Source organism: Salmo trutta, chromosome 12 (assembly GCF_901001165.1).
Source record: "Salmo trutta chromosome 12, fSalTru1.1, whole genome shotgun sequence".
NCBI lineage: Eukaryota > Metazoa > Chordata > Actinopteri > Salmoniformes > Salmonidae > Salmo > Salmo trutta.
The window spans coordinates 60,394,835-60,422,709 of NC_042968.1; the positions used below are offsets into that span (position 1 = coordinate 60,394,835).

General features: G+C 45.4%; 1 protein-coding gene across 2 annotated transcripts; it reads right to left on the minus strand.

The window, feature by feature from the left end:
• Window positions 1–85: 85 nt before the first annotated feature.
• Window positions 86–27,875, minus strand: fgfr1b (fibroblast growth factor receptor 1b). 2 transcript variants are annotated; one of them, XM_029768997.1, is made up of 17 exons: window positions 27,327–27,875; window positions 11,944–12,182; window positions 6,668–6,757; window positions 6,335–6,507; window positions 5,911–6,034; window positions 5,614–5,804; window positions 5,360–5,504; window positions 5,032–5,222; window positions 4,752–4,897; window positions 4,116–4,237; window positions 3,854–3,964; window positions 2,608–2,798; window positions 2,316–2,438; window positions 2,157–2,227; window positions 1,844–1,981; window positions 1,608–1,713; window positions 86–1,437 (listed from the first exon to the last, which is right to left on the minus strand). In XM_029768997.1, exons 2-17 carry the CDS (start codon window positions 12,059–12,061, stop codon window positions 1,111–1,113), a joined length of 2,367 nt encoding a protein of 788 aa, XP_029624857.1. In that variant the 5' UTR covers window positions 12,062–12,182; window positions 27,327–27,875; the 3' UTR covers window positions 86–1,110. The 2 variants fall into 2 exon arrangements, with proteins under 2 accessions (XP_029624857.1, XP_029624858.1); XM_029768998.1 differs by lacking the exons at window positions 11,944–12,182; window positions 27,327–27,875 and adding an exon at window positions 11,535–11,719.

A 27,875-nucleotide genomic window follows, 5' to 3' on the forward strand; every position in this document is an offset into this window, starting at 1 on the left:
TATGCAACATTTGGCTGACTGATCACTTCAGCATGTGCTCTCTCTCCCTCCATTTTCTCTCTCATTCAAAAAGACTTCAGTGAAGTTTTGTAATACTGTTGTCTTTATTAGCAGTCCTTTAAATAAAGGCATTCTCTGTAAAGGAAGGTAGACTTCCATTGGCGATAAGTGCATTTGCCACTGTTTTAAAACCATTTACATTATCATTAACATTATCAACAACATCATCATTACCTTAATGTAACACTGGTGTCCATACAGCCTAGACTAGAGAGTGATACTGTAACTGTAGGCAAGCCCTGACTAACACTGCTGGTATGATATTAGCTTATTAAAACACATCTTACCTACTTCTTTCCTCTGAATCGAACACATAGCATCATATCCACGCCACTCGTAGGTGTACTTCCATTGACAGGGATAAAAACAAGCAACCGTCTAAAAAAATAACACTGGAAAAATATTTTCAGATGACACAATTCATAATATATTTATATAAAAAGCCCCCGACCCCGCAGGAGGCCTTTTGGTAGGCCGTCAATGGAAATAAGAATTTGTTCTCAACTGACCTGCCTAGTTAAATAAAGGTTAAATAAAATATAACTGAATTATTTGTTTTTCCTTGGTATGATTTCCTTTTTATAGCCTGTATGGTTTACTCATGAAGCAGCAGTTTGTTGCGTAATATGGCGATGAAAATAATGTTTAGCAGCCTCCTTCTCCGCCTCTTGCTCCTGTGTGAGTATCCCTATATTAATAGTTCAGTATACTCCTAGGGAGGAGGACAGAAGAGCCCAGTCTTTGTGAAAAGTCTATTTCATGTCTTATGACTCTGTTATAGAACCCTCTGTCTGTCTATCTTTGCCATTGTCTTAATCTTTGTTAATGAGCCTCTCCCCAGAAATGCTAAGCAGGTCAAATGAAACCGCTCCGGGGCGGACTGGAGAACGAGGGGTTAAAGCACTCAGGTAGTGTCCTCCCCTCTGGTAGGCCTCCCAGTCACCAAGGAGGGGCTGGGGGTAGAAGCCAGGGGGTTGGGGGAAGGAGGGGCTGGGGGTAGGAGGGGGGCAGAGATCATGGTAGAGACTGACTAAAAGGGAGGTGGATAGGTTAAGGTGTGCGGCAAGGGTTGTAGATCAACGTTGGCTGTGTCCCCGGGTGGTGGTGTGCCGGGTAGGTATGGTGTAGGTCAGGATGGATGTTCGGGGGGGGGGTCCGGGAGGGAATATGGTGGTCGTAGGCCAGGGTAGAGGTCCGGGAAGGGGTCCTAGGGGGGGTGTGCTGGTTGTAGAGCAGGGTGGAGGTCCGGGAAGGGGTCCGGGAAGAGTACTCTGCTCCGTGGGTCGGCTCCCTGGAGAAGACAGAGTCAGAGGAGCTGCTGGTGTCTGGACCCACTGGAGAATACTGGACCGCAGGGATGGACAGATCCAAATACTCCTAGAGCGAGAGCAGAGACAGAGGGAGGGAGAGAGAGAGAGAGGACATGTTCAGGGGAACAATTGAAATTATACGAAAATGATACTGTGTGTGTGTGTGTGTGTGTGTGTGTGTGTGTGTGTGTGTGTGTGTGTGTGTGTGTGTGTGTGTGTGTGTGTGTGTGTGTTTACCTGGTTGGCCATGAGTGAGAGCATGCGGTCCAAATCCTCTACCAGTTGTTTGAAGGTTGGTCTGTGAGACTGAACAGCATGCCAGCAGTCTCTCATCATCATGTACCTGAGAACAAACACCACAGGGTCGGAACAGACAGTGCATTATTATACGTGCAAGGACATTTATTATACTTGTATCACTATACTTGCGAGGACATTGTACTGTATGTGTGTGTGTTTCGGCGTGTACTCACAGCTCCTCTGTGCAGGCGGCTGGTCTGTCCATACGATGTCCCTCCTTCAACAGTTTGAACAGCTCCTCCACGGGGACACCAGGGTAGGGAGAGCCTCCTAGAGTGAAGATCTCCCACAGCAACACACCAAACGACCACCTACAACACACACACACACACACACAGAATTCAATACAGGAAACTACCACTTTATCAGGGACAGTTATTGATGGGCTTGAAAAGAAACCTACAGGTACATAACATGATGGATCAACGCAAAGCCACGGCACAACAGAACGTAACGTCTATGAAAGGTTAGGAGGGCGAGACTTACACGTCACTCTGGTGTGTGTAGATGCGGTCGAACAGAGCCTCCGGTGCCATCCATTTCACTGGCAGACGACCCTAGGAGGAAAACAAGGGGTTAAACCACCTATATGTCCGTTTGTCTGTGTTTAAGTCAAACCCGCTCCATTTTGACCAAGTCACTCACGTTGGTGGTCTTCTTGTAGTAGTCTATGTGGTGGATGTCCCTGGCCAGCCCAAAGTCTGCGATTTTCATCACATTGTCCTCTGTCACCAACACATTCCTGGCTGCCAAGTCTCTGTGGATACACTACAAAACAAACAATTGATTGATTAATTGATCGAGAGGGACAAATGTCCACACTTCTAGGAGAAAGGGAGAAGTAGAGTAAGAGAACAGAATAGATGCAGACGAAGAGAGAGAGACAGACAGACAGACAGACAGACAGAGAGACAATAACACGGGTCTCTTCTCTGACCTTCTGTGAGGCGAGGTAAGCCATGCCCCTGGCCACCTGGTAGGCAGCAGACACCAGCTCCTTGACCTCCAGCGTGTCCAAGGGGGCCTGGGTAGGCCCAGACCAGTACTCCAGACCCACAGGCCTCCGACACCGCAGGTACTCTCTCAGGTTGCCCTGAGATGCATACTCTACCACCACGTGGAGAGGGCCTGGAGAGAGAAGAGGGTTATAATTAGGCTTGGGCAGTATGCCGATACAGAGGTATTCTGAAAAAGCCACGATTATATTTGAATATTTGGAGATACTTTTAAATACCTGCAGTCAACTCGTGCAATAATTTAGGAGATTGTGTTCTTCATTTCACCTGTCACATTGTTTTACATTATGAAGCTTACTGTAGTTCCCCAGAACAGTTGAGCCAGTCACGTGTTTGTTTGTAAATAGCACAACGGGAGAATACAGGAGCTGGTGGGTCCAGCTGTGTATTTGGTTTAACTTGCTAGTTAGCTAAGTAAGTGGCTGAGTTAATAAAGAGACACTTTCTGTGTTTGAGATGTCAAAGTGCTTTGGATGAGTTATCTGTAAAGCTGGCACTGATGCCATCTTGATTTCTTTGCGTTTATTTTTTCTCCTCTCCGTTCTCGTCCGAGCAGAGCAGGTAGGCCCGTTACCGTAGCAACTCCAAACTCCACACAGACACAGCGTGTACACATACTGCTTCAGAGCCAGTACTGTTCTTCCTTCAGACAAGCATGCGTCAAAACTTTGTTCATTTTCACAATGTCTCTAGTTCACATTCGCTTGTAAATGTCCAAACGCAACAGAAATTACATTCAGTAGCTACTACCTATACTTGTATAGCTGTATAAGCTGGATTGCATGTCTTTGCAATTCGTTTATTTTGTTTGCGCTCGTTAGCATATTTAGATAACAGCCTCTATTGAAATTCGCTATTAGTTTGTGCTATGTTTGTTAGCATTCTGGTAATGGATGCCCAATGGCATTTTTTTTGCTTTTTTTAGCGCCCCCTCCTGTACAGACGGTAATACCATAAATCCAGAGATGAGAGAAGGACGGTATGACGATATGAATATCTGGATACGGCCAAACCCCAGTTGTAATGTAACATTTGGGTGTTCGCCAAGGTTCAGTGCTTGGACCCCTGCTGTTATCTTTATCCTTTCGTACTGTGCCTCTTTGTACTTATGGTTTGCCATTCTGCTCATACGCACGCACAAACGCACACACACAGCGCCAGTCTTACCATCCTGTGTGCAGGCTCCTAGCAGGTTGATGATATTCTTGTGTTTCCCGATCATCTTCATCATCTCCATCTCAGAGATCAGATCACTCAGGTCCTTCTCTGTGGCGTCCGCTACACAGGAAATAGGACGTGACATCACATCAATATCAACCAATACGCACACCGTTTTCAAGGTTCGAAATGATGATACCAAAATCTACGTTTTATTCTAATTTACTCCTCAAATTTGAGGAATATATTTCAAGAAGTAGTCAGCACAAACCTTTAAGCATCTTCACTGCGACCATGGTGAGACGGGAGGGTTTTTCTCTGTCCAGACCTGCAGCCTCTGCTAGCACCACCTGACCAAAACAACCTTCACCCAGTGGCTTCCCCAGTGACAGCCTAGAACACAGACACGCAAGGCATATAGTTATTTTTAGCTCATTTGCACCCCAGTATCTCTACTTGCACATTCATCTTCTGCACATCTATCACTCCAGTGTTTAATTGCTAAATTGTAATTACTTCGCCACTACGGCCTATTTATTGCTGTACCTCCCTAATCTTGCCTTCTTTGCACACACTGTATATAGACTTTTCTATTGTGTTATTGACTGTACGCTTGTTTATTCCATGTGTAACTGTGTTGCTGTTTGTGTCGCACTGCTTTGCTTTATCTTGGCCAGGTCGCAGTTGTAAATGAGAACTTGTTCTCAACCTGGTTAAATAAAGGTGAAATAAAAAAAAGAAATAAAATGAATGTCCTGTTCATGGAGGTTATGAATCCCCTTGGTTAAATTATAAGCACCTAGTGCAGATTATGTATGCCATATGCAGGGTATATGCAGGGTATATTATGTATTCCCTAAATTATAGGTTGTGTATTCTCCATGCAGGGATATAATCCTTCTAGTACCTGTCTCGTGACAGCTCCCAGAGCGGGTCCGCAGGCAGCTCATATTCCGACACGCCGGCCAGGTTGGGCGTGGCTCCGCTGGAGAGGCGGTAGGGTCTGACCAGACACACCCCAGACTGCAGAGAGGAGGAGGAGTCTACTGACACCTAGAGAAAGAGAGGGGGAGGCAGTGAGAGAGGATATGGTAAACTGAACTAAACCCAGGGATTAGTTCTCAGGCAAATGTTACGCATCCTACGATCGTGGTTCATGGGTATGTGTGTATATGTGTGTGTGCTACCTGTCTGCGTAGGGGAATGCTCTTCGCCAGTTTATGAACAGCCAGCTGGCTACTGAAGTCGCTCTTCTTCGGGGAGCAGCGTAATCGGCAGGCGGTCGCTATGGCGATTAGGAGCATGATGATGAAGAAGGCGACACAGTAGATGAAAATCTGCAGGTAGGCCTGAGACGTTACGGGGGAGGGAGGCACGTCTGCAGAGGAGGAAGTCAATGTTTTTATTTTATTGTCATTTTTTGTTTGCTTGTTCTCTTCCATTTTGAGTGCACATTTGTAAAGCACAATGGGCCGCAAAGGTTAAGAATAAGCGAGTGTATTTATGTGTGCGTACCTTTGATCACGCTGAGCCAGGCAGAGTGGTGAGACATTCCTATAGAGTTTCCTGCCAGACAGGTGTACTCTCCCTCATCCTCCACAGACACGTTCCTCAGAGTAAACACCTCCATCTCCCTGTCTGTGGTGTTAAACCCTGCAGTCTGAGGGCGATAGAGAGATGTTTATGTGGGGTAGCCCTCGTGTGTACAGTGTGGGTAAACCTTTAGAATTCGTACGTAGATATGTGTGTGTGTGTGTATGTGTCTGTACCTTCAGTACACGTACGTAGGGCAGTCCGTCTGTCCCCACTCTGCTGCCGTTAATGGTGATGCGTTTGAGCCACTGGATGTGGGGCTGAGGGTCGCTGAACACTCTACAGACAAACTCCACGTCACTACCTACCACTGCCGTACGATTAGCTGGCAGGCCTGCCTGGAGGATGGGCCTGTGAGGGGAACGTTCTAGAACACACAAGCACACATGCAACGTGAGTGACGCAAACACACACATATAGATACACATCTCTCTATGTACGCATATCAGAAGTAAACACACACACATACTGACCCACTACGTCCAGCTGGTAGGTGTGTGTGAGGCTGCCATGCTTGTTCTCCACCAGACATGTGTAGTTGCCTTTATCAGACGGAACCACTGACTCCATTATTATAGTCCACATGTGGTCTCTGAGCTGAAAGAGGGAGGGGGCGAGAGAGAAAGTCAGGGAGTGAAAACATAAGAATAACCAAGAAAAAAAACCCACATTTGTTGTGGTGTTTGTGATTGAAATTTGGTAAAGTAGAAATAAGTGACATTTGGTATTCCCCAAGGTTCAGTGCTTGGACCTCTGCTGTTATTTTTATACATTCTACCCCTTGGCACTGTAATCTAATCTTTACTTTTAAGGTATGCTATTTACCTGCTGACTTTACTGATGATGCACTATACAGACAACACACTATGCAGCAGAGGGCTGTACAAACATACATACCTTGAAGCCTCCAATCCGCTGGTCTCTCCTAAACTCTTTTCCATTCCTGTACCACCGCAAAGTTGGAGTGGGATTACCAGTCGCCTGGCAACGGAATTTAACAGTCTTACTGGCAGGAACGGCATGGAGCCTCTTTTCCATCTTGTCTGGAGTCACCCACTGAGGAGCCATCGCTAGAGAGAGAGAGAGGTATTTATATTTATAACTTTGTATTCAATATCAATCTTTTTGTAAATTGGTTTGGCTCCTACTTTTTCATACTAATAAGGTTAGAGGGAGCGAAGGGGAGTGAAGGTAAGGTGTGGGGGAAAGAGGTGAGAGGAAGGGGCTTACGTTGGAGCTTCTGGTTGTTGTACAGTTTATTTTCCTCTGAGGAAGACTCTTCATCATCATCTTCATCCTCCGACGATGTAAGCATGTCAGCTATGGAGAGAGGGGAACACTTTCAGTATTGCTGTAGTTCTCAAACGAGTATGTAAACTAGAGTTAGAAACCAGTGTGTGTGTGTGTGTGTGTGTGTGTGTGTGTGGACGTGTTTAACTAACTAATAACGAGAAGAAAAAAAATTGACCAACTGGGGACATTTTGTTGGTCACGACAAGGTCAAATGCTATTTCTAGGAAGTTTAGGGTTAAGCTTAGAATTAGTGTTAGTATTACATTAAGGGTTTGGTGTAACAGCTGTCGTGCGAGAGAGTGGACCAAAACGCAGCGGAGTTAGTGTTCATCATATTTAATTATTAAACGGAACACTATACAACTACAAAATAAGAAACTTACAGCCAAACAGTCCTGTCAGGTGAAACACAATGACAGAAACAATTACCCACAAAACCCCAACGGAAAAACATGCACTTATGTGTGACTCCCAATCAACAACAACGAACTTCAGCTGTGCCTGATTGGGAGCCACACACGGCCCAAAACAAAGAAATACAAAAACATAGAAACAGAACATAGAACGCCCACCCAATGTAACACCCTGGCCTAACCAAAATAAAGAACAAAAAACCCCTCTCTATGGCCAGGGCGTTACAGTACCCCCCCCCCAAGGTGCGGACTCCAGCCGCAAAACCTGACACTGAAGGGGAGGGTCTGGGTGGGCCTTCTTACGGCGGCGGCTCAGGTGCGGGACGTGGCCTCTGCCCCACCCTTGGCGTCGCCCTCTTAGGTGGCGCACCTGGCCGCGCCAAAGGTCTGGTGGGCGACCCTGACTTCGCCCGGCTGGCGACCCTTGTTGCGCCCGGCTGGTGGACGACCCTGGCTGCGCCCGGCTGGCGGGCGGCGATGGCTGCGCCCGGCTGGCGGACGACCCTGGCTGCGCCGGACAGGCGGGCCACTCTGGCAGCTCCGGACAGGCGGGCCACTCTGGCAGATCCGGACAGGCGGGCCGCCCTGGCAGCTCCGGACAGGCGGGCCGCTCTGGCAGCTCCGGACAGGCGGGCCGCTCTGGCAGCTCCGGACAGGCGGGCCGCTCTGGCAGCTCCGGACAGGCGGGCCGCTCTGGCAGCTCCGGACAGGCGGGCCGCTCTGGCAGTTCCGGACAGGCGGGCCGCTCTGGCAGCTCCGGACAGGCGGGCCGCTCTGGCAGCTCCGGACAGGCGGGCCGCTCTGGCAGCTCCCTACAGGCGGGCCGCTCTGGCAGCTCCGAACAGGCGGGCCGCTCTGGCAGCTCCGAACAGGCGGGCCGCTCTGGCAGCTCCGAACAGGCGGGCCGCTCTGGCAGCTCCGAACAGGCGGGCCGCTCTGGAGGCCTAGTCCTGGGAGGTGGCACCGGACGGACCAGGATGGGGAGACCCACTGGAGGCCTGGTCCTTGGAAGCGGCACAGGAGAGACCAGGATGGGGAGACCCACTGGAGGCCTGGTCCGAGGAGGAGGCACAGGCTTAACCAGGATGGGGAGACCCACTGGAGGCCTGGTCCGTGGAGCAGGCACAGAAAAGACCAGGATGGGGAGACCCACTGGAGGCCTGGTCCGAGGAGGAGGCACAGGCTTAACCAAGATGGGGAAACCCACTGGAGGACTGGTCCGAGGAGGAGGTACGGGCTTGACCAGGATGGGAAGACATGCAGGAGGCCTGGTTCTGGGCGTAGGCACAGGACGTGCAGGGCTGGGAAGACATGCAGGAGGCCTGTTTCTGGGCATAGGCACAGGACGTGCAGGGCTGGGAAGACATGCAGGAGGCCTGTTTCTGGGCGCAGGCACAGTCTTCAACAGACGGCCAGCACGCACCTCAGGACGAGCATGGAGAACTGACTCAGGTGACATCAATTCACTGACACGCTCCGTAGGGCGAATGCCGTGCCTTATGCACCAAACCAGCAGGTCTCTCATCTCTCTCTCCTCCAATCTCCCCATCAACTTCTTCACTGTCTCTGCTTCGCACCCTTCGCTCACCTCCAACGTCAATCCGACTGGCTCTGGTTCTGACCTCGGCACCGCCGACTGTCCCGTGTGCCCCCCCCCCCCAAAAAAATCTTGGGGCTGCCTCTCGTGCCTGTTGCGCTCTCTCTCCTCATACCATCGCCTCTCCGCTCTCGCCGCTTCGATCTCCCACTGCAGGAGGCGATACTTCCCAGCCTGAGTCCATGGTCCCTCTCCGTCCAGTATTTGTTCCCACGTCCATGAGTCCATCATGCTGCTCTCCTGGTGCTGCTCCTTCCTCCGCTGCTTGGTCCTTGTTTGGTGGGTAATTCTGTAACAGCTGTCGTGCGAGAGAGTGGACCAAAATGCAGCGGAGTTAGTGTTCATCATATTGAATTATTAAACGGAACACTATACAACTACAAAATAAGAAACTGACAGCCAAACAGTCCTGTCAGGTGAAACACAATGACAGAAACAATTACCCACAAAACCCCAACGGAAAAACATGCACTTATGTGTGACTCCCAATCAACAACAACGAACTTCAGCTGTGCCTGATTGGGAGCCACACACGGCCCAAAACAAAGAAATACAAAAACATAGAAACAGAACATAGAACGCCCACCCAATGTAACACCCTGGCCTAACCAAAATAAAGAACAAAAACCCCTCTCTATGGCCAGGGCGTTACATAGGGTTAGGAGCTAGGGTTAATTTTAGGGTTAGGAGCTAGGGTTAGTTTTAGGGTTTGGAGCTAGGGTAAGGTCTCAAATCAAAATCTAATTTTATTGGTCACACGTGTTTAGCAGATGTTATTGCAGGTGTAGTGAAATGCTTGTGTTTCTAGCTCCAGCAGTGCAGTAATATCTAACAAGTAATAACTAACAATTTCACAACATATACCCAATATACACAAATCTAAGTAAAGGAATGGAATTAAGAATATATAAATATGGATGAGCAATGTCTGAGAGACATGGACTAAGATACAGTAGAATAGAACAGAATACAGTATATACAGGGCAGTTAACTCACTGTTCCTAGGCCGTCATTGAAAATAAGAATTTGTTCTTAACTGACTTGCCTAGTTAAATAAAGGAAAAATTAAATTAAATAATTAAAAAAATACATATGAGATGAATAATGCAAAATATGTTAACATTATTAAAGTGACTAGTGTTACATTTATTAAAGTGGCCATTGATTTCAAGTCTCTGTATATAGGCAGCGGGCTCGAATGTGCTAGTGATGGCAAAATAATAATACATAAATAATACATTTAGGGTTAAGGGTAGGGTAAGAGTACGGGTTAAGTTTTGGGAAAATAGGATTTTGAATGGGACTGAATTGTGTGTCCCCACAAGGTTAGCTGTACAAGACTGTGTGTGTGTGTGTGTGTGTGTGTGTGTGTGTGTGTGTGTGTGTGCACGCAAACAGGAAGGGCTGAGACAAGGTTACTCTGTGGGGGTCTGCTGAGTGGGAATGGAAACGGCATAAAGATTAACCTTTCACCCCTTTTAAAGGTGCCTCGACTATCGCCACAGCGCACACACCACCGCTCCTTCAGAGTTCCCACGTAGCTCCCTAACCCCAAGCTCAGAGATAAACAAACACACTCATCATCAGCACCTTCATCCTGACAAATGGCTGCAAACAAAAGGGTAAGGATGGGTGTGAGGGTGAGTTGAGGAAGGAGGGCTCCAGAGCTTTAATAATGGGTCCTGTTTGAATACGTTAAATGAGAAAAAAAAGCCCTTTTCCTTCTACCATTAGACACAGTCCGATAGGGTTCCAGTCCACAGCATTCACAGATCCAGCCACGTCAGATCAGTGATTACTATAAGCAGGGGCATTTTCTACCACACATCCCTTTCCATCTCTCAGCAGAATGTATATATTGATTACTATACAATATAGAACTACTATATTACTAACTAAGGGCATTTTCTGCCGCAGATCCCTTCCCTCCCCACATCTCAGCAGGACTGCGACCAGAGAAGGCACACCTCATCATCATATCTACTGTAATCTAGAGAGATTAGGTCCATAATCATCACCACCACAGAGTGACATAGACCATCCCGGAATCCCAGCTCCCAACCTCACTACAGCAGGTCTGTAATCTACAGGGAGAGGTTTACAGAAACTGCATTATGGGAAGTCCTGAATACTGTCTGCTCATGGCAGGGGGAATATTCCTAATGAAAGGTTGTCAAAGATAGACAGAGAGAAAGAGTTGGAGAGAGAGAAGAGATACAAACAAAGATGAAATAACTGAAAAGAAGAACAGAATCCACTAAACAAGAGCAGAGCAGGGGGAGGTGGTTGAAATCCAAAGACCAAAACAACTTTGTTTGAAAGAAGCAGCGAGACAGAGATGGAAAATTGGAAGCAGCCTTTGTATATGGAAAAATTGTTTGCAGCAGAAGATACATTTTGGTCTTTTTGACTGTGAGAAAAACAAGAGTTGATGTGTTCCAAAACAACAGTATCAAACACACATTATCTCTGTATCCAAAACACACTCACTCGCACATGCACACAAACACACACACACACATTCGCACGCACACACACACACACACACCATGGTGTTAGGGCTGGATAGGATGGCCGTGGTTACAGGACTCGCCAATAGAAGGGAAAAAAACACCTCCTTTCAGACAGCATTAATCCTTTTCTACCAAACACAGCCTTTCTGTTCCACATCCAACCAACTGTGTGTGCGTGGACAGGATATGTAAACCATAGCCAGCGGTGGAGACGCTAAACCGTGGTTGCGCCATGAAAAATCCCTGTAAACATCCTCAGTTTTTCAACTAAATGGACAAACCTTGACGATTGAGGTCCTTTCTAGACCAATAAAGAGCCTCCACTCCCCCAAATTGAAGAGTGTGTGCTGTCCTCTGTCTCAGAATAAAGACCCACTGCTAACTGAACAGTTCCAGACAGCGGAACAGAGTCAGTGGGATTGAACCATCACGGAAGCAGCCTGAACCCAGAACCCTCAGCCTGGCATGAAAGAGATCAAATAAGAAAGAGGAAGAGAAAGCTCACGTTAAAACGCACACAAGCGAGCAAAACGGAAGCGCACGCACGCACACACAGAAGGCTAATCAGACGCAGCCCTGCCGAGAGAGAGGGCAAGCAAGAAAGAAAGAAAGAAAGAAAGAAAGAAAGAAAGAAAGAAATATAGAAAGAGGAGAGAATTTAAGATCTTTTATGTGGTCCATGTCTCTTACCTGTGTCACTGTCAGTGTCACTGAGGGAAGCAGCTGGTCTGGACTGGGTTAGGGGGGACTGGACCAGTAGAACCAGTAGAGACCAGAGTAGCAGCAGAGACCAGCGAGACAACAACATAATGGCACTGGTATAGCTTAACTGGTACAGTACTGGAATGGCAAGGGCAACTGGTACAGGGCTGGCTGTAGAGGGCGCTCCAATGGATCAACCTACAACCATCAACTCTTCAGGTGGGGAACTGTAAGAGGAAAAAAAAGAGAGGGTCGAGAGGGACAATAGTGGTTATGTTAAAAAAAAGGTGAGAAAAGGTCTCGCCACCACTGCCCTGTCAGCCCATGCTGTCGGGAGGACATTGGTGGAGACCCATGCTCCAGTGTCTCTTTTCACAGGTCTGAGATGGGATCTCCGCTTCCCACACTCCTCAGCCCTCACACTTTAGCACCTGTCCCCGAGAGGGGGTGAGAGAGGCGCACCTACCACACACACAGACACACACTTTTGACGCGTCTCCTGTCAGATCACCTGTCACACCTTAAATGCCCATCGAACATCACAGAACAAAAACGGTGTTATATCACAGTTACCCCATACATCCTCTTCACAGAGTCTTGCGGCGCTACTGAATGCACAAGTTTAGTGTCTCTCGTCAGAGGGCCAATTTATTTTGGGAGATTGCAAAATATTACCTTTTTATTCAAAATATGACCTTTTTATTATATATTTTTTTTATACTTTTTTCTCAACTTGTTTCTCTAACTTTATAGCAAGTCAAGCTTGACATGAAATGCTTTGAAAAAATTATTCAAAAACAAATTCTTTCTGGTCTCTCATCCCAATTAGATCCAAACCAATTTGCCTATCGTGCCTCCAGGGGTGTTGATGATGAGTTACTGGTCATGCTGAACAATATTTACGAACATTTAGAAAAGGCAAATAGCCTAGTGAAAATTGTATTCATTGACTTCAGTAGCGCGTTTTACACCATCCAACCCCACCTACTGGTGGATAAACTGGTGAATTTGGGTGTCAACTCTCTACTGATCAAGTGGATTAATAGTTTCCTTGTGAACCGTACCCAACAAGTGAAGTTCAACTCTGCCATCTCTACATCTAGAACGGTGAATACGGGAGCCCCTCAATGTTGCGTACTTTCACCGATACTGTAAAAACTGTACACAAACGATTGTCAAGCCTCTGACTCAGCCCACAATTTTTTTTCAATATGCAGATGACACCGCTGTTGTGGGTTTCCTCCACCCAGACCAAGCCTATCTTCAAGGTTTAGACAGAGAAACAGACAAATTCGTCCAGTGGTGTGCATATAACTTTCTTGAAATAAACGTTAAGAAAACCAAAGAGACGGAAATTGATTTGAGAAGGAACAAAACTCCACTACCTCCTACGAAGATCGATGGGGAATCAGTCGATAGAGTGACCACATATAAATACCTGGGATTCGAAATAGACAATAAACTGAAATTCAATGACCGTGCCTTTGCAAAGATAAAGAAAATGCAACAGGGAATGTTTTTCTTTTTACGCAAACTGAACCATTTTAATGTTGACCGCCATATCTTACAAATGTTCTATAAATCTGTCCTGCAGAGTGTGTTGTCCTTTGGTCTGATATGCGTGTTTGGAAACATGCGAGTGCAAGACCAAGTCACGCTTCAGCGCTTGATTAAGACGGTGGGAAGGATAATTGGTATAGATCAAGAATCAGCCTCCAGACAGTACTCATCCCCTTCACTCAAAATTCAGTCACAGCAGCAGCCGGATAAGGGGAAAGAGACTTCTTGAAAAGAAAATCAAAACAGATAGATATGGGGACTCTTTTATTCCAACAGTCATTAGGCTGTTTAATAGATAGTCTGTTGGGTATACAGCATATTGCACTTTCACTTTAAATGTGTTGTTATAGCACCTTGAATGAATTCTATTGTGTAGATTCTGTGTTTTCATGTTTTATGTACCATCTTTTTAAGCACATGAAAAAATGAATTTCCCTCTGCTTGTAACGTCTGCTTCCAACTCACACTCTCAAACACGTAGATCCCCTGAAGGCAGCTCACTTTCCAGCCCACTTTCCAGCTCACACTCTCAAACACATAGATCCCCTGAACGCAGCTCACTTTCCAGCTCACACTCTCAAACACATAGATCCCTTGAACGCAGCTCACTCTCCAGATCCCAATCACCTGAATTCTAATCACCTGTTCACACACCTGTATGTCATTATCACACACTATTTAGTTCAGTTCTTTGCACCCCATCACTGTGAAGTATTGTTTGTTTTGTGACACACTTCTTTCTTTCTGGTTGTCCCCGTGGTTTACTCCTGTGTATGATAGTGAGGCAGACAAAAACTAACGACGCCTTCTGCCTGTACTTTAGCCTATTGGATTTCCTGTTATCTACCTATTGCCTGTCCTCCCAGACTACATTACTAGCCTTTTCCCTGCCTGTACTGTTGCCCTTTTGGACCCCCTGTGTATGACCTTCTGCCTGCCCCTGGACCCAGCTACCTGCCTCCTCCTGTGGTCCTCTACAATAAACACCTGTTGCTCCCTGCGCTTGAAACCAGCTCTCTGTCTCCCCTCGTGTTCATTACACTGGTGGGATAATAAAGTTAATCTGAATAATCAAAAACAAATGTCTTTACCAGCACAATAAACTTAAATGGGAGGGAACAGTCATATAATATAATTGTCTCAACAGCCAATGTGTATTATTTAACACTACTATTAAAATAGTACTCACTTATAGGAATGGGTAATTGTTTACAAGTTGCTAGTTAACCCATAAAGCCATCAATATTTTCATCTTCTGTGGTTTGGTAACTTCCTGTTCTTGACGGACTCTGGCTGGACTGAGGACGACGCAAATTTGAAACATTTCAAAGTATGTGGCGTCCGTCTCATAATGGAGCCTTTAACCGCAAGGGGGCATTGCGTTTCCACTCTGTTGTGGACATCCACATTGAAATGCATGACATCCGGAGCCACATAACGGAGTGCTTATGGGTAATGTGAATGAGGATTGAGTTACACCTCCCTCTAAAGGCTGCTACACTGTTTACGTGCATGTTCATAGGTGGAGTCGATTTTTGGGGGCAGCAGACACTTTTCCTTGCATTCCACCCAGTGTATATCCACTAGGTGGTGCCAGAGTAGCTTACCAAGCAAGAGGGGCCGAGGCACTCTTTTTGACTCTAGCTAGCAACTTCATTTGAAATTCAGGATCCAGTTACAGGCCTGTTACAAATACTAGCTAGCTAGCTACATTTCTGGTGTTCTATTCTTTCAACTCTACTTCACAGAGTAAATTAGCTACAGAAGCAGAAGCAAACATGTCTGCCTCCAAATTGGTAGAGCTTGAAGTGCTCTTACATCTCGTGAGAAATAAAAACAAACGGTGGCAAATTCGTCCACAGAACACTACTAGGTGGGGAAGGAGAATACGTCTCTTGTCCGACCTATGCGAAGCATTGGCGAGGAAAGACAATTTCAATACTTTCGGATGTGGGCTGGCAGATTTCACAACCATGGTAGACGTGGGCGCATTTGGTCGGGAGGGAGATGCGGGAATTTCCTCACGACGCAAGTTTGGGTCCCAACTCATTGCAGGCCAGCTGCTGCTACCAAGGCCAGAGTGCTTGCCTGGGGACCCAAACACAGAGCCCATATGTCTTCGTGGGAGACGAGGCGCTTCCTCTGAAAGTCAACATGTGACCATGTCCAGGTAAGATACTGTAAATGGATGTGACTTGGAATATTATGATGTGAGAATTACACAAATGTAAATAGAAGTTGTAATGATATGCCTCACATAAAAGTGCTTTGGCATCCCAGTAGGAGGATGGGGGTCTATGTCCAAAGTATAGTCTACACAGTTGTTACAGTACATATTTGATGGCCTTCATGTTGGGGCTCACGAGTGGCGCTGCGGTCTAAGGCACTGCATCTCAGTGCTAGATGCATCACTACAGACCCTGTTTCGATTCCAGGCAATCGGCGCAGTCCCAACTCCTGGTCTCTTTCTCCTTTATCAGACTGCGAACATACCGGTCCCGAATCTGTCTCCATGTCGATGCTCCCGAGTGGCGCAGCATTTTAAGGCACTGCATCTCAGTGCAAGAGGTGTCACTACAGTCCCTGGTTCGAATCCAGGCTGTATCACACCTGGCTGTGATTGGTAGTCCCATAGGGCGGCGCACAATTAGCCCAGCATCGTCCGGGTTTGGACGGTGTAGGCCGTCATTGTAAATAAGAATTTGTTCTTAACTGACATGCCTGGTTAAATAAAGGAATTTTTTTTTAAAACGTTGTACTCCCACCAGCAGCTGACTTTGCATTATGGTCCATACACAATCGCAGCAAATCATTTGACAGAGGTGCTCGTATCGTCTCACCTCCTCGGACAGACGCTCCTCAAAATTGGACAGAGATTTAATTTTGCATAAGGAATGTCAAAATCAAAGCAAACATGCAAGTAGAATAGCAGTAGCAGCATGTCCATTGCTTCCGTGTTTATAAATACCAGAAAGCATGTGAAGTAGACACAGGGGCGGGACTTCGCCTGCAAAGCTTTCTCAATACTGCCCATCAATTGTATATGTTGCGGTCCAAATTTCATGGGCTCACTTGTTCGTAGTAGGTTTGTGAGCACAACAAGGAGCTGCCCATTTTGTGACATAAAATGACACTGCAACACTCTGTCGGCTCCGACTGTGTACAGTGTCCTGGCCTTAACCCCTTTGTCGCTGTACATGTGCTAGTCGGAACTTGGAAACTCTTAAATGTCCGACTAGCTAACTGGTTCAAGTTATACACGTGCCGCGTTCAACCAATCAGCAAGTCCGAAATATCAGTTTCCTAGTTCCCGACTTGCACGTGAACGCAGCATAACCCCTATCCAAAACACCTCCTGCCTGTCAGTGTCACAGTGTTAAAGTCTCATTGAGAAGATGGATCTTGTGTTTAGGTGTGATGAAACCTTTCCAACCCACAAACACACACTGTGAGAGACTAACAAAAAGGAGAGCTGTAAAAATACTCTGTAATACATCATCTCCGTGCTTATGGCAGAACGACCTGACGTAACACAAGACCTGGACATCGCTGCAGCTGGCAGTGAGGAAAGGTGTGTGTGGACATTACCGAGGGTCCGATTCCATAATGAGATCTGTCCTTCGGAGCTGGCAGCCAGTGTGTGTGTGTGTGTGTGTGTGAGAGACAGGATGGTGACCCAGAGAGGGAGGTATGTAACGGTGAAGAGTAGAGCGGGAGGTTTATGAAGACATCATTAATGCCCTTCATTAATGCCGCCCGTAACTCAACTCCACACAAACATTAAAGACTCTCTTAAACGAATGAGTCTGTTTGCAGATTTATGAGTTTTATGGTGTAGAGTCTCCATCATACTGCTGGCTAGCTGACAGCAGAGCACAGCACAGAGACATCCAAGCAGAGACAGAGTGAGGGAGTAAGAGAGAGATATAGAGCATTCTGAGTATGCAGGCTTTTGCTCCAGCACTACTCCAGAGCATGGTAGGAGTAAAAACATGCAAATCCCCGCCATAGTTCTTCAGCAGGAGGGTTGATCAGCCCTGCCATAGAAGCTAAAAGCTAGTTAACAGCTAACACGCCCAGCTCTGTAAACCTCACTGTGGTAGTTATCACACCACCACCACAAAATCACCACAGACACAATTAGAACAGAAATAAGAGTGATTTCTCCCTGCTCTAGCCACGCTGTGTGGCTTCTTTAAATTCTAAAGGAACATTTCAGCAATTTAACAGACACTCTTATACGAAGGGACTTGCTTTCAACTAGAGTAGGGAAGACAACTACCATAAATTATGATCTTCACAAGTAAAAATAACTTTAAGAGCAGGGATAATTATTCTGCAGATGCTGCTGAACTAAACGCTCTACATGTTGGCACTGTGTATAGCTTAGCGATGGACTGTTACAATGACTCCGGAGGTTTGATATGATTCTAAATGGATGGTCTGAGAGTAGCTACACACACACCCAGGGTGGTGTATAGTCGCTAGGCCAGGAATAGAGCGTCACACCAGATCTCTATCGAGGAGAGGGCCTCTACCTATTGGAAACATCTCCCCGCTCCCATCTATCTCCCATGCCTTCCCCACACACACTCTCACTCTATCTTCCTTCCCGCTTCCTCCCCCATACACCCCCTCTTTCCCTCATCTGTTCTTCATCTCCTCCTCACCCCTAACCCCCCCCCCACTCTCTTTCCCCTCTCATCCCTTTTGTTAGATACATTCTAGTTCTCATAAGAATATATGTTTATTCTCCCTCTCTTTCTAGCAGATGTGACCTCCAGATTTTCCATTCCGGAAGCCCTCACCTACACACCAGATTTTACCTCAGATCCGGCCTGTTCCCCCTGGTCAAAGTAACGCTGTCATAGTAACTATGTCATAGTAACACACCATTTCTCGGTAGAGGCCCACGCCACCAGCAGACTGGAAAACAGATGACAGTGTGTATGTGTAAAGGGGAGCCATGACTGTCACGTTCTGACCAGTAAAGGGGTTATTTGTTATTGTAGTTTGGTCAGGACGTGGCAGGGGGGTATTTGTTTTATGTGGTTCGGGGTTTGTTAGTATATGTATTTATGTAGAGGGGTGTTTGGTTAGAGTATTCCGGGGGTTTTGGGTTATGTTCTATATTTCGTATTTCTATGCTCTGTCTATGTTGTGTATTTCTTTGTTGGCCTGGTATGGCTCTCAATCAGGAACAGCTGTACATCGTTGTTGCTGATTGAGAGTCATACTTAGGTAGCCTGTTTTCACCTGTCCCTTTGTGGGAAGTTGTTGTTGCACTGCTGTGTGTTAGCCTGCATACTGTTTGTTCGATCGTTTTCTTAATTAAGTGTTCTAAATAAAGTTAAAATTAGCACTCAACCCGCTGCACCTTGGTCCAGTATATTCGACGACCGTTACAATGACTCAGGATGTGCTACCATTATCAAATCTGTTTTATTTTCCCCAAATTCCGTTTTCTCCGTTTAGTTTTTCCAGATTTTGTTTCCATGTTTTTTTCTTCAGGTTTTCGCTCTCAAAATCACACTTTTTTATTATTATAGAAAAACAACTTAATTTGATGTTTTAAGTCCACAACAATGCTTAAACCACATCAAGAGGCCACTTTATGTAGATGTTTTGTGTGTAGTTACTCTTTAATTCCAATGCACCTAGCAAGAGGCAGTTGTTCAGTGGTGTTTTTGTAGCGCACATGTGGTGGTAGCATAGCAGTGGGAAGTAGGGGTGCTGCAACACCCCCTTATAAATATTTTAGCAAAAATCCAGCACAAAAAAAATATTTTGCCGAAAATGATATTGCTCCTTGCTGAACAGACATAAATAAAATTATTCAAAATACTACACCAGAGAGTATAATTTAGCTACAGAAAATCTGCAGTCTCAGCCACTGCCTGTCACCAAGGGAGTACCCCAAGGCTCAATCATATGCCCCACGCTCTTCTCAATTTACATCAACAACATAGCTCAGGCAGTATGAAGCTCTCTCATCCATTTATATGCAGATGATACAGTCTTATACTCAGCAAGCTTTCTCTACCCTTAACCTTGTTCTGAACACCTCCAAAACAAAGGTCATGTGGTTTGGTAAGAAGAATGCCCCTCTTCCCACAGTTGTTATTACTACCTCTGAGGGTTTAGAGCTTGAGGTAGTCACCTCATACAAGTACTTGGGAGTATGGCTAGATGGTGCACTGTCCTTCTCTCAGCACATATCAAATCTGCAGGCTAAAGTTAAACCTAGACTTGGTTTCCTCTATCATAACCGCTCCTCTTTCACCCCAGCTGCCAAACTAACCCTGATTCAGATGACCATCCTACCCATGCTAGATTACGGAGACAAAATTTATAGATCTGGAGGTAACAGTGCTCTCGAGCGGCTAGATGTTCTTTACCATTCGGCCATCAGATTTCCCACCAATGCTCCTTATAGGACACATCACTGCACTCTGTACTCCTCTGTAAACTGGTCATCTCTGTATACCCGTTGCAAGACCCACTGGTTGATGCTTATTTATAAAACCCTCTTAGGCCTCACTCCCCCCTGAGATATCTACTGCAGCCCTCATTCTCTACATACAACACCCATTCTGCTAGTCACATTCTGTTAAAGGTCCCCAAAGCACACACAACCCTGGGTCACCCCTCTTTTCAGTTCGCTGCAGCTAGCAACTGGAACGAACTGCAACAAACACTCAAACTGGACAGTTTTATCTCAATCTCTTCATTCAAAGACTCAAAGACTCCTGGCCTGGGTATCCTGGAAGGATATTGACCTTGACCCGTCAGTAGAGGATGCCTGGTTGTTCATTTAAAGTGCTTTCCTAACCATCTTAACTTCACTAGGGTAGGGGGCAGGATTCGGAATTTTGGATGAAAAGCGTGCCCAAAGTAAACTGCCTGCTACTCAGGCCCAGAAGCTAAGATATGCATATAATTGGTAGATGTGGATAGAAAACACTCTAAAGTTTCCAAAACTGTTAACATAATGTCTGTGACTATAACAGAACTGATATGGCAGGCAAAAACCAGAGGAAAATCCATCCAGGAAGTACTATTATTTTGAAAGGCTGTTTTTCCATTGAAAGTCTATCCAGAAATCACTTACCTTTGAGCTTCACTTACTCTAGACCCAAACTGTTACAGACCTATATCCATCCTGCCCTGCCTTTCTAAAGTCTTCAAAAGCCAAGTTAACAAACAGATCACCGACCATTTTGAATCCCACCGTACCTTCTCCGCTATGCAATCTGGTTTCCGAACTGGTCATGGGTGCAACTCAGCCATGCTCAAGGTCCTAAACGATATCATAACCGCCATTGATAAAAGACAGTACTGTGCAGCCATCTTCATCGACCTGGCCAAGGTCTTCGACTCTGTCAATCACCGCATTCTTATTGGCATACTCAATAGCCTTGGTTTCTCAAATGACTGCCTCGCCTAGTTCACCAACTACTTCTCAGATAGAGTTCAGTGTGTCAAATCGGAGGGCCTGTTGTCCAGACCTCTGGCAGTCTCTATTGGGGGTGCCACAGAGTTCAATTCTTTGGCCGACACTTTTCTCTGTATACATCAATGATGTCAGTCTTGCTGCTGGTGATTCTCTGATCCACCTCTACGCAGACGACACTATTCTGGATACATCTGGCCCTTCTTTGGACACTGTTAACAAACCTCCAAACGAGCTTTAAAGCCATACAACACTCCTTCCGTGGTCTCCAACTGCACTTAAATGCAAGTAAAACTAAATGCATGCTCTTCAACCGATCGCTGCCCGCACCCACCCGCCCGACTAGCATCACTACTCTGGACCTTTCTGACTTAGAATATGTGGACAACCACAAATACCTAGGTGTCTGGTTAGACTGTAAACTCTCCTTCCAGACTCACATCAAGCATCTCCAATCCAAAATTAAATCTAGAATCGGCTTCCTATTTCGCAACAAAGCCTCCTTCACTCATGCTGCCAAGCATACCCCCGTAAAACTGATTACCCTACCGATCCTTGACTTCGGCGATGTCATTTACAAAATAGTCTCCAACACTCTACTCAGCAAATTGGATGTAGTCTATCACAGTGCCATCCGTTTTGTAACTAAAGCCCCATATACTACCCACCACTGCGACCTGTATGCTCTCATTGGCTGGCCCTCGCTACGTATCCGTCGCCATACCCAGTGGCTCCAGGTCATCTATAAGTCTTTGCTAGGTAAAGGACCTTATCATAGCTCACTGGTCACCATAGCAACATGCGCTCCAGCAGGTATATTTCACTGGTCATCCCCAAAGCCAACACTTACTTTGGCCGCCTTTCCTTCCAGTTCTCTGCTGCCAATTACTACACAGCCCATCTGTAAATAGCCCACCCAACTACCTCATCCCCATATTGTTATGTTTTTGCTCTTTTACACCCCAGTATTTCTCCTTGCACATCATCATCTGCACATCTATGACTCCAACGTTAATGCTAAATTGTAATTATTTCACCACTATGGCCTATTTATTGTCTTACCTCCCTAATCTTACTACATTTGCACACTGTATATAGATTTTTCTATTGTGTTATTGACTGTACGTTTGTAACTCTGTGTTGTTGTTTTTGTCGCACTGCCTTGCTTTATCTTGGCCAGGTCGCAGTTGTAAATGAGAACGTGTTCCTCAACTGGCCTACCCGGGTTAAATAAAGGTGAAATAAAAAATAAAATATATATTTTTTTAAATCATCGACACTCTTACTGACAGTTGCGGCTACTTTGTGTGATGTATTGTTGTCTCTACCTTCTTGCCCTTTGCGCTGTTGTCTGTGCCCAATAATGTTTGTACCATGTTTTGTGCTGCTACCATGTTGTGTTACTACCATGTTATTGTTATGTTGTGTTGCTCCCATGCTGTGTTGTCATGTGTTGCTGCCATGCTATGTTGTTATTTTAGGTCTCTCTTAATTTAGTGTTGTCTCTCTTGTTGTGATGTGTTTTGTCCTATATTTATATTGCATTTGCTTTTTATTTTTAATCCCAGGACCCCGTCTCCGCAGGAGGCTTTTTGCTAGTTAAATAAAGGTTAAATATTATTTTTTTAAACAGCTTCTACAAAATAGCTGTGGGTTTAGTTTTATCACAAGCACTTTCAGCTGGGAAGGCTACAATTTGGGCAGCACGTGAGCCAAATATATATTCCATAGAAGGATTTTGGAACCTCTAACCCTGGCACTCTAACTGTTAAACTCATTAGTACACTAACAATGGCTGCCAGTCCTGACTTGAATGGGAACTGCTCATCTATGGATCATATATCTATGGTTGTTCGCAGCTATCAGTTTGCCTTTCACAAATGTATAAAAACAACTGTGAGAAAAACGTAGGCCTACCATTTGGAAAGCAAATGCCTAATGCTGAAAAGAGTGGACTAATCTGTCTGTGGAAGCAAACTATTTTTTTTCTCAACAACTTTCAGCGATTCTGAGCAAACAGCACTTGAGATATTGGCACGAGCGCATCGGGCATTACTGGTGAGTGGCCTATGAATCATTTTCATCATTGGGTGAGTCAGTGTCACTGGAAAGTTTATTTCGTAGCTTAATGTAGCCTACAGTGCATTTGGAAAGTATTCAGAAACCTTGACTTCTTCCACATTTTGTTACGTTTCAGCATTATTCTAAAATCAATGTTTTCCCCCACCAATCTACACACAATACCCCATAATATTAAAGCAAAAACAGGTTTTTAGAAATCTGTGCAAATGTATAACAAATTTAAAGCTGAAATATTACGTTTACATAAGTATTCAGTCCCTTTACTCAGTACTTTGCTGAAGCACCTTCGGCAGCGATTACAGCCTCGAGTCTACTTGGGTATGGTGCTACAAGCTTGGCACACCTATATTTGGGGAGTTTCTCCCATTCTTTTCTGCAGATACTCTCAAGCTCTGTCAGGTTGGATGGGGAGCATCACTGCACAGCTATTTTCAGGACTTTCCAGAGATGTTCAAGTCTGGGCTCTGGCTGGGCCACTCAAGGACATTCAGAGACTTGTCCCGAAGCCACTCCTGCGTTGTCTTGGCTGTGTGATTAGGGTCGTTGTGTTGGAAGGTGTACGTTCGCCCCAGTCTGAGGTCCTGAGCGCTCTGGAGCAGGTTTTCATCAAGGATCTGTGTACATTTCTCTGTTCATCTTTCCCTCGATCATGAATAGTTTCCCAGTCCCTGCCGCTGAAAAACATCACCACAGTATGATGCTGCCACCATGCTTCACCATAGGGATGGTGCAAGGTTTCCTCCAGACATGATGCTTGGCATTCAGGCCAAAGAGTTCAATCTTGGTTTTATCAGAGCAGTGAATCTTGTTTCTCATGGTCTGAGAGTCTTTAGGTACCCTTTAGCAAACTTCAAGCGGGATGTCATGTGCCTTTTACTGTGGAGTGGCTTCCGTCTGGCCACTCTACCGTAAAGGCCTGATTGGTGGAGTGCTGCAGTGATGGTTGTCCTTCTGGAAGATTCTCCCATCTCCACAGAGGAACTCTCGAGCTCTGTCAGAGTGACCATCGGGTTCTTGGTCACCTCGCTGACCAAGGCACTTCTCCCCTGATTGCTCAGTTTGGCCGGGCGACCAGCTCTAGGAAGAGTCTTGGTGGTTCCAAACATCTTCCATTTAAGAATAATGGAGGCCACTGTTTTGGGGAGCCTTCAATGCTGCAGAAATGTTTTGTTACACTTCCCCAGATCTGTGCCTCGACACAATCCTGTCTCGGAGCTACGGACAATTCCTTCGACCTCATGGCTTGGTTTTTGCTTTGACATGCACTGTCAACTGTGGGACCTTATATAGACAGGTGTGTGCCTTTCCAAATCATGTCGAATCAATTGAATTTACCACAGGTGGACTCCAATCAAGTTGCAGAAACATCTCAAGGATGATCAATGGAAACAGGATGCACCTGAGCTCAATTTCGCGTCTCATAGCAAAAGGTCTGAATGCTTGTGTAAATAAGGTATTTCTGTTTTTTGCAAAAATAAAAAATAAAAAAACGTTTTAGTTTTGTCATTATTTGTATTGATGAGGAAAAATTGAATTTAAACAATTATAGAATAAGGCTGTAACATAACTTGAAAAAGTCAAGGGGTATTTCCCGAAGGGACTGTATATAGACGGGGATTCTCGTTGCCTCTTCAGAAAGTTGCAATAAATACGAATCACTCATGCATTCTGTTCACGTCTTATGATAAACTTGGTCAAATTAAAGGGAGTGCTCCTAATCTCAGTTTGTTACCTGTATAAAAGACACCTGTCCACAGAAGCAATCAATCAATCAGATTCCAAACTCTCCACCATGGCCAAGACCAAAGAGCTCTCCAAGGATGTCAGGGACAAGATTGTAGACCTACACAAGGCTGGAATGGGCTACAAGACCATCGCCAAGCAGCTTGGTGAGAAGGTGACAACATTTGGTGGAATTATTCGCAAATGGAAGAAACACAAAATAACTGTCAATCTCCCTTGGCCTGGGGCTCCATGAAAGATCTCACCTCGTGGAGTTGCAATGATCATGAGAACGGTGAGGAATTAGCCCAGAACTACACTGGAGGATCTTGTCAATGATCTCAAGGCAGCTGGGACCATAATCACCAAGAAAACAATTGGTAACACACTACACCGTGAAGGACTGAAATCCTGCAGCGCCCGCAAGTTCCCCCTGCTCAAGAAAGCACATATACATGCCTGTCTGAAGTTTGCCAATGAACATCTGAATGATTCAGAGGCCAACTGGTGAAAGTGTTGTGGTCAGATGAGACCAAAATGGAGCTCTTTGGCATCAACTCAACTCACCGTGTTAGGAGGAGGAGGAATGCTGCCTATGACCCTAAGAACACCATCCCCACTGTTAAACATGGAGGTGGAAACATTTGGCTTTGGGGGTGTTTTTCTGCTAAGGGGACAGGACAACTTCACCGTATCAAAGGGACGATGGACAGGGCCATGTACCGTCAAATCTTGGGTGAGAACCTCCTTCCCTCAGCCAGGGCATTGAAAATGGGTCGTGGATGGGTATTCCAGCATGACAATGACCCAAAACACACGGCCAAGGCAACAAAGGAGTGGCTCAAGAAGAAGCACATTATGGTCCTGGAGTGGCCTAGCCAGTCTCCAGACCTTAATCCCATAGAAAATCTGTGGAGGGAGCTGAAGGTTCGAGTTGCCAAACATCAGCCTCGAAACCTTAATGACTTGGAGAAGATCTGCAAAGAGGAGTGGGACAAAATCCCTCCTGAGATGTGTGCAAACCTGGTGGCCAACTACAAGAAACGTCTGACCTCTGTGATTGCCAACAAGGGTTTTGCCACCAAGTACTAAGTCATGTTTTGCAGAGGGGTCAAATACTTATTTCCCTCATTAAAATGTAAATCATTTTATAACATTCTTGACATGCGTTTTTCTGGATTTTTTTGTTGTTATTCTGTCTCTCACTGTTCAAATAAACCTACCATTAAAATTATAGACTGATCATTTCTTTGTTAGTGGACAAACGTACATAATCAGCAGGGGATCAAATACTTTTTTCTCTCACTGTATATTTTATTATATCTCTCTCTCTCTCTACTCTTCACCTATCTGTCTCTCTTTCTCTTGCTCCTCCCTGAATGAGGCATCTGACATAGAACAGCAATTACAAATTCGCTCAGTTCACAAGTTAGTCAGGAGTTCTTACACAGACATTCAGCGTCTCTCACTGTTACCCCGGTGAGTAACATTTCCAATGTATGCATTATGCAAATAGACTTTAAACTGAACTCTCACACCATGACATGATTATCATTATTGTGTGTGTGTGTGGCTATATTACCCCATATGTGCAGATATGAACATCCAAAGTAGTCTTCTGAACATAATGGTCCGGTTTCCAGGTTATGCCTAGTCCTGGCCTAACAAAGCTCGATGGAGAATCTCGGTTTAAAGTGCTTTTTAGTCGAGGACTAGCTTTAATCTCTGTCCAGGAAACCGGTCCAATAACTTTTTCAATGCCACGGATCATGTGGCAATAGAACTAATTCAATTCTATTCTATTCATCAGCCGGTGACAGTTGGTTCCGCGCGTGAGTCACCGGTCAAGCGCGGTGAGTCAACAGAAATCGCATGCATCAGCCAGGTCTCATCAGACGTGACACAAGCGTCATTTACCGTACACCGACACATTTACAGCCACGTCTATCGGACACAATGTCCCCACATTAGCAGTGACCTGTGACTGACTGCTTGTGCTGTGTTCCTCAGAGAGAGACATGGGTCAAGGATTACCAGCTGGACTCTCCCCTCTGGTTTGTAAATGTGATCACCTTTGTGTATATCTTATACATTATTAATGGCGCCTTCATAAGCCCTTTATAAGACATTATAAGGCTATAAAGGGTGCATGCCATAGGATATATGGATTAATGGTTAAGTCATTTGAAGCATTGTAGTTCATGAAGGGTTCATTCGTTTAACTGATAAATCAAGAGGAAACCCACGGATATCCAACTCATTCGAAACAAACCCTTTGTTATTGCAGTTGCATAATTATTCAATAGGCTACCACATGCAGGGGCTCCTAAATTCCATAGGCAATTTTTCTTATATAGGCTATGCATTTCAAATCTATATGAACATGCTTGACTAGATACCCTACACCTACTTAATTTAAACGTAGCATTGTTTTTATCAAAATAGCAATGATTCTGAAAAATAATGAACCAATGTTTACAAACCACAAAATGCAAGCTACATGCAACATTGTGACTACAGTCTTGCTATTTATTGGATTGCATTGGTGTCTCACCTGCGTTTCTGATCCTTGTACAACTACCCTCGAGGAGGTAGGATAGGAATTAAATGTCCGACTCCTTTGATGCCTTCAAGTCACAACTCCCGAAAAAACATCGGAATTTTTCCGAGTTCAAATAGAGTGGCGCGGCGAAGCCACGCGTAATGGACGTTGACTGCGGAGTATGGTGCGGTCTCTCTTTCTACCTTCCAACAAGTTGTATAACTAAGACTTTCAGTTCGAATACAACAGCATTTCGTTGTTTATCCGTTTCAGTAAACCAGCAAATCTCGAGGCATTTTAGTTTACTCCAAATGTGCCTATTCCTGCCTGGAGAAAACGTCGGAACTCCGACCGTTTTCTGTAGTATTGTCTTGGAACGGTCGAATATAAAGTCGCGAAAAAAACTTTGCACAATCCTGCAACCTAATATTTTTCTGAAATTATATACATTGTTTAAGTCAACAACGCAGAGATGTACTCTAATTTGTTAATAGCATTTGAGGTGAAGTGGCTGGCAACTTCAATTAATATATTTCAGAGCAGCGAATTCCAATTCTCACT

Excerpts from the sequence above, each read along its gene's own strand:
- fgfr1b (XM_029768997.1), bottom strand. The coding sequence starts at position 12,061 with ATGTTGTTGTCTCGCTGGTCTCTGCTGCTACTCTGGTCTCTACTGGTT. Across the intron at positions 5,805-5,910 it reads CTACCAGCTGGACGTAGTGG|AACGTTCCCCTCACAGGCCC; the intron begins GTCAGTATGTGT and ends TGTGTGTTCTAG. Across the intron at positions 3,965-4,115 it reads CGCAGTGAAGATGCTTAAAG|CGGACGCCACAGAGAAGGAC; the intron begins GTTTGTGCTGAC and ends TTTCCTGTGTAG.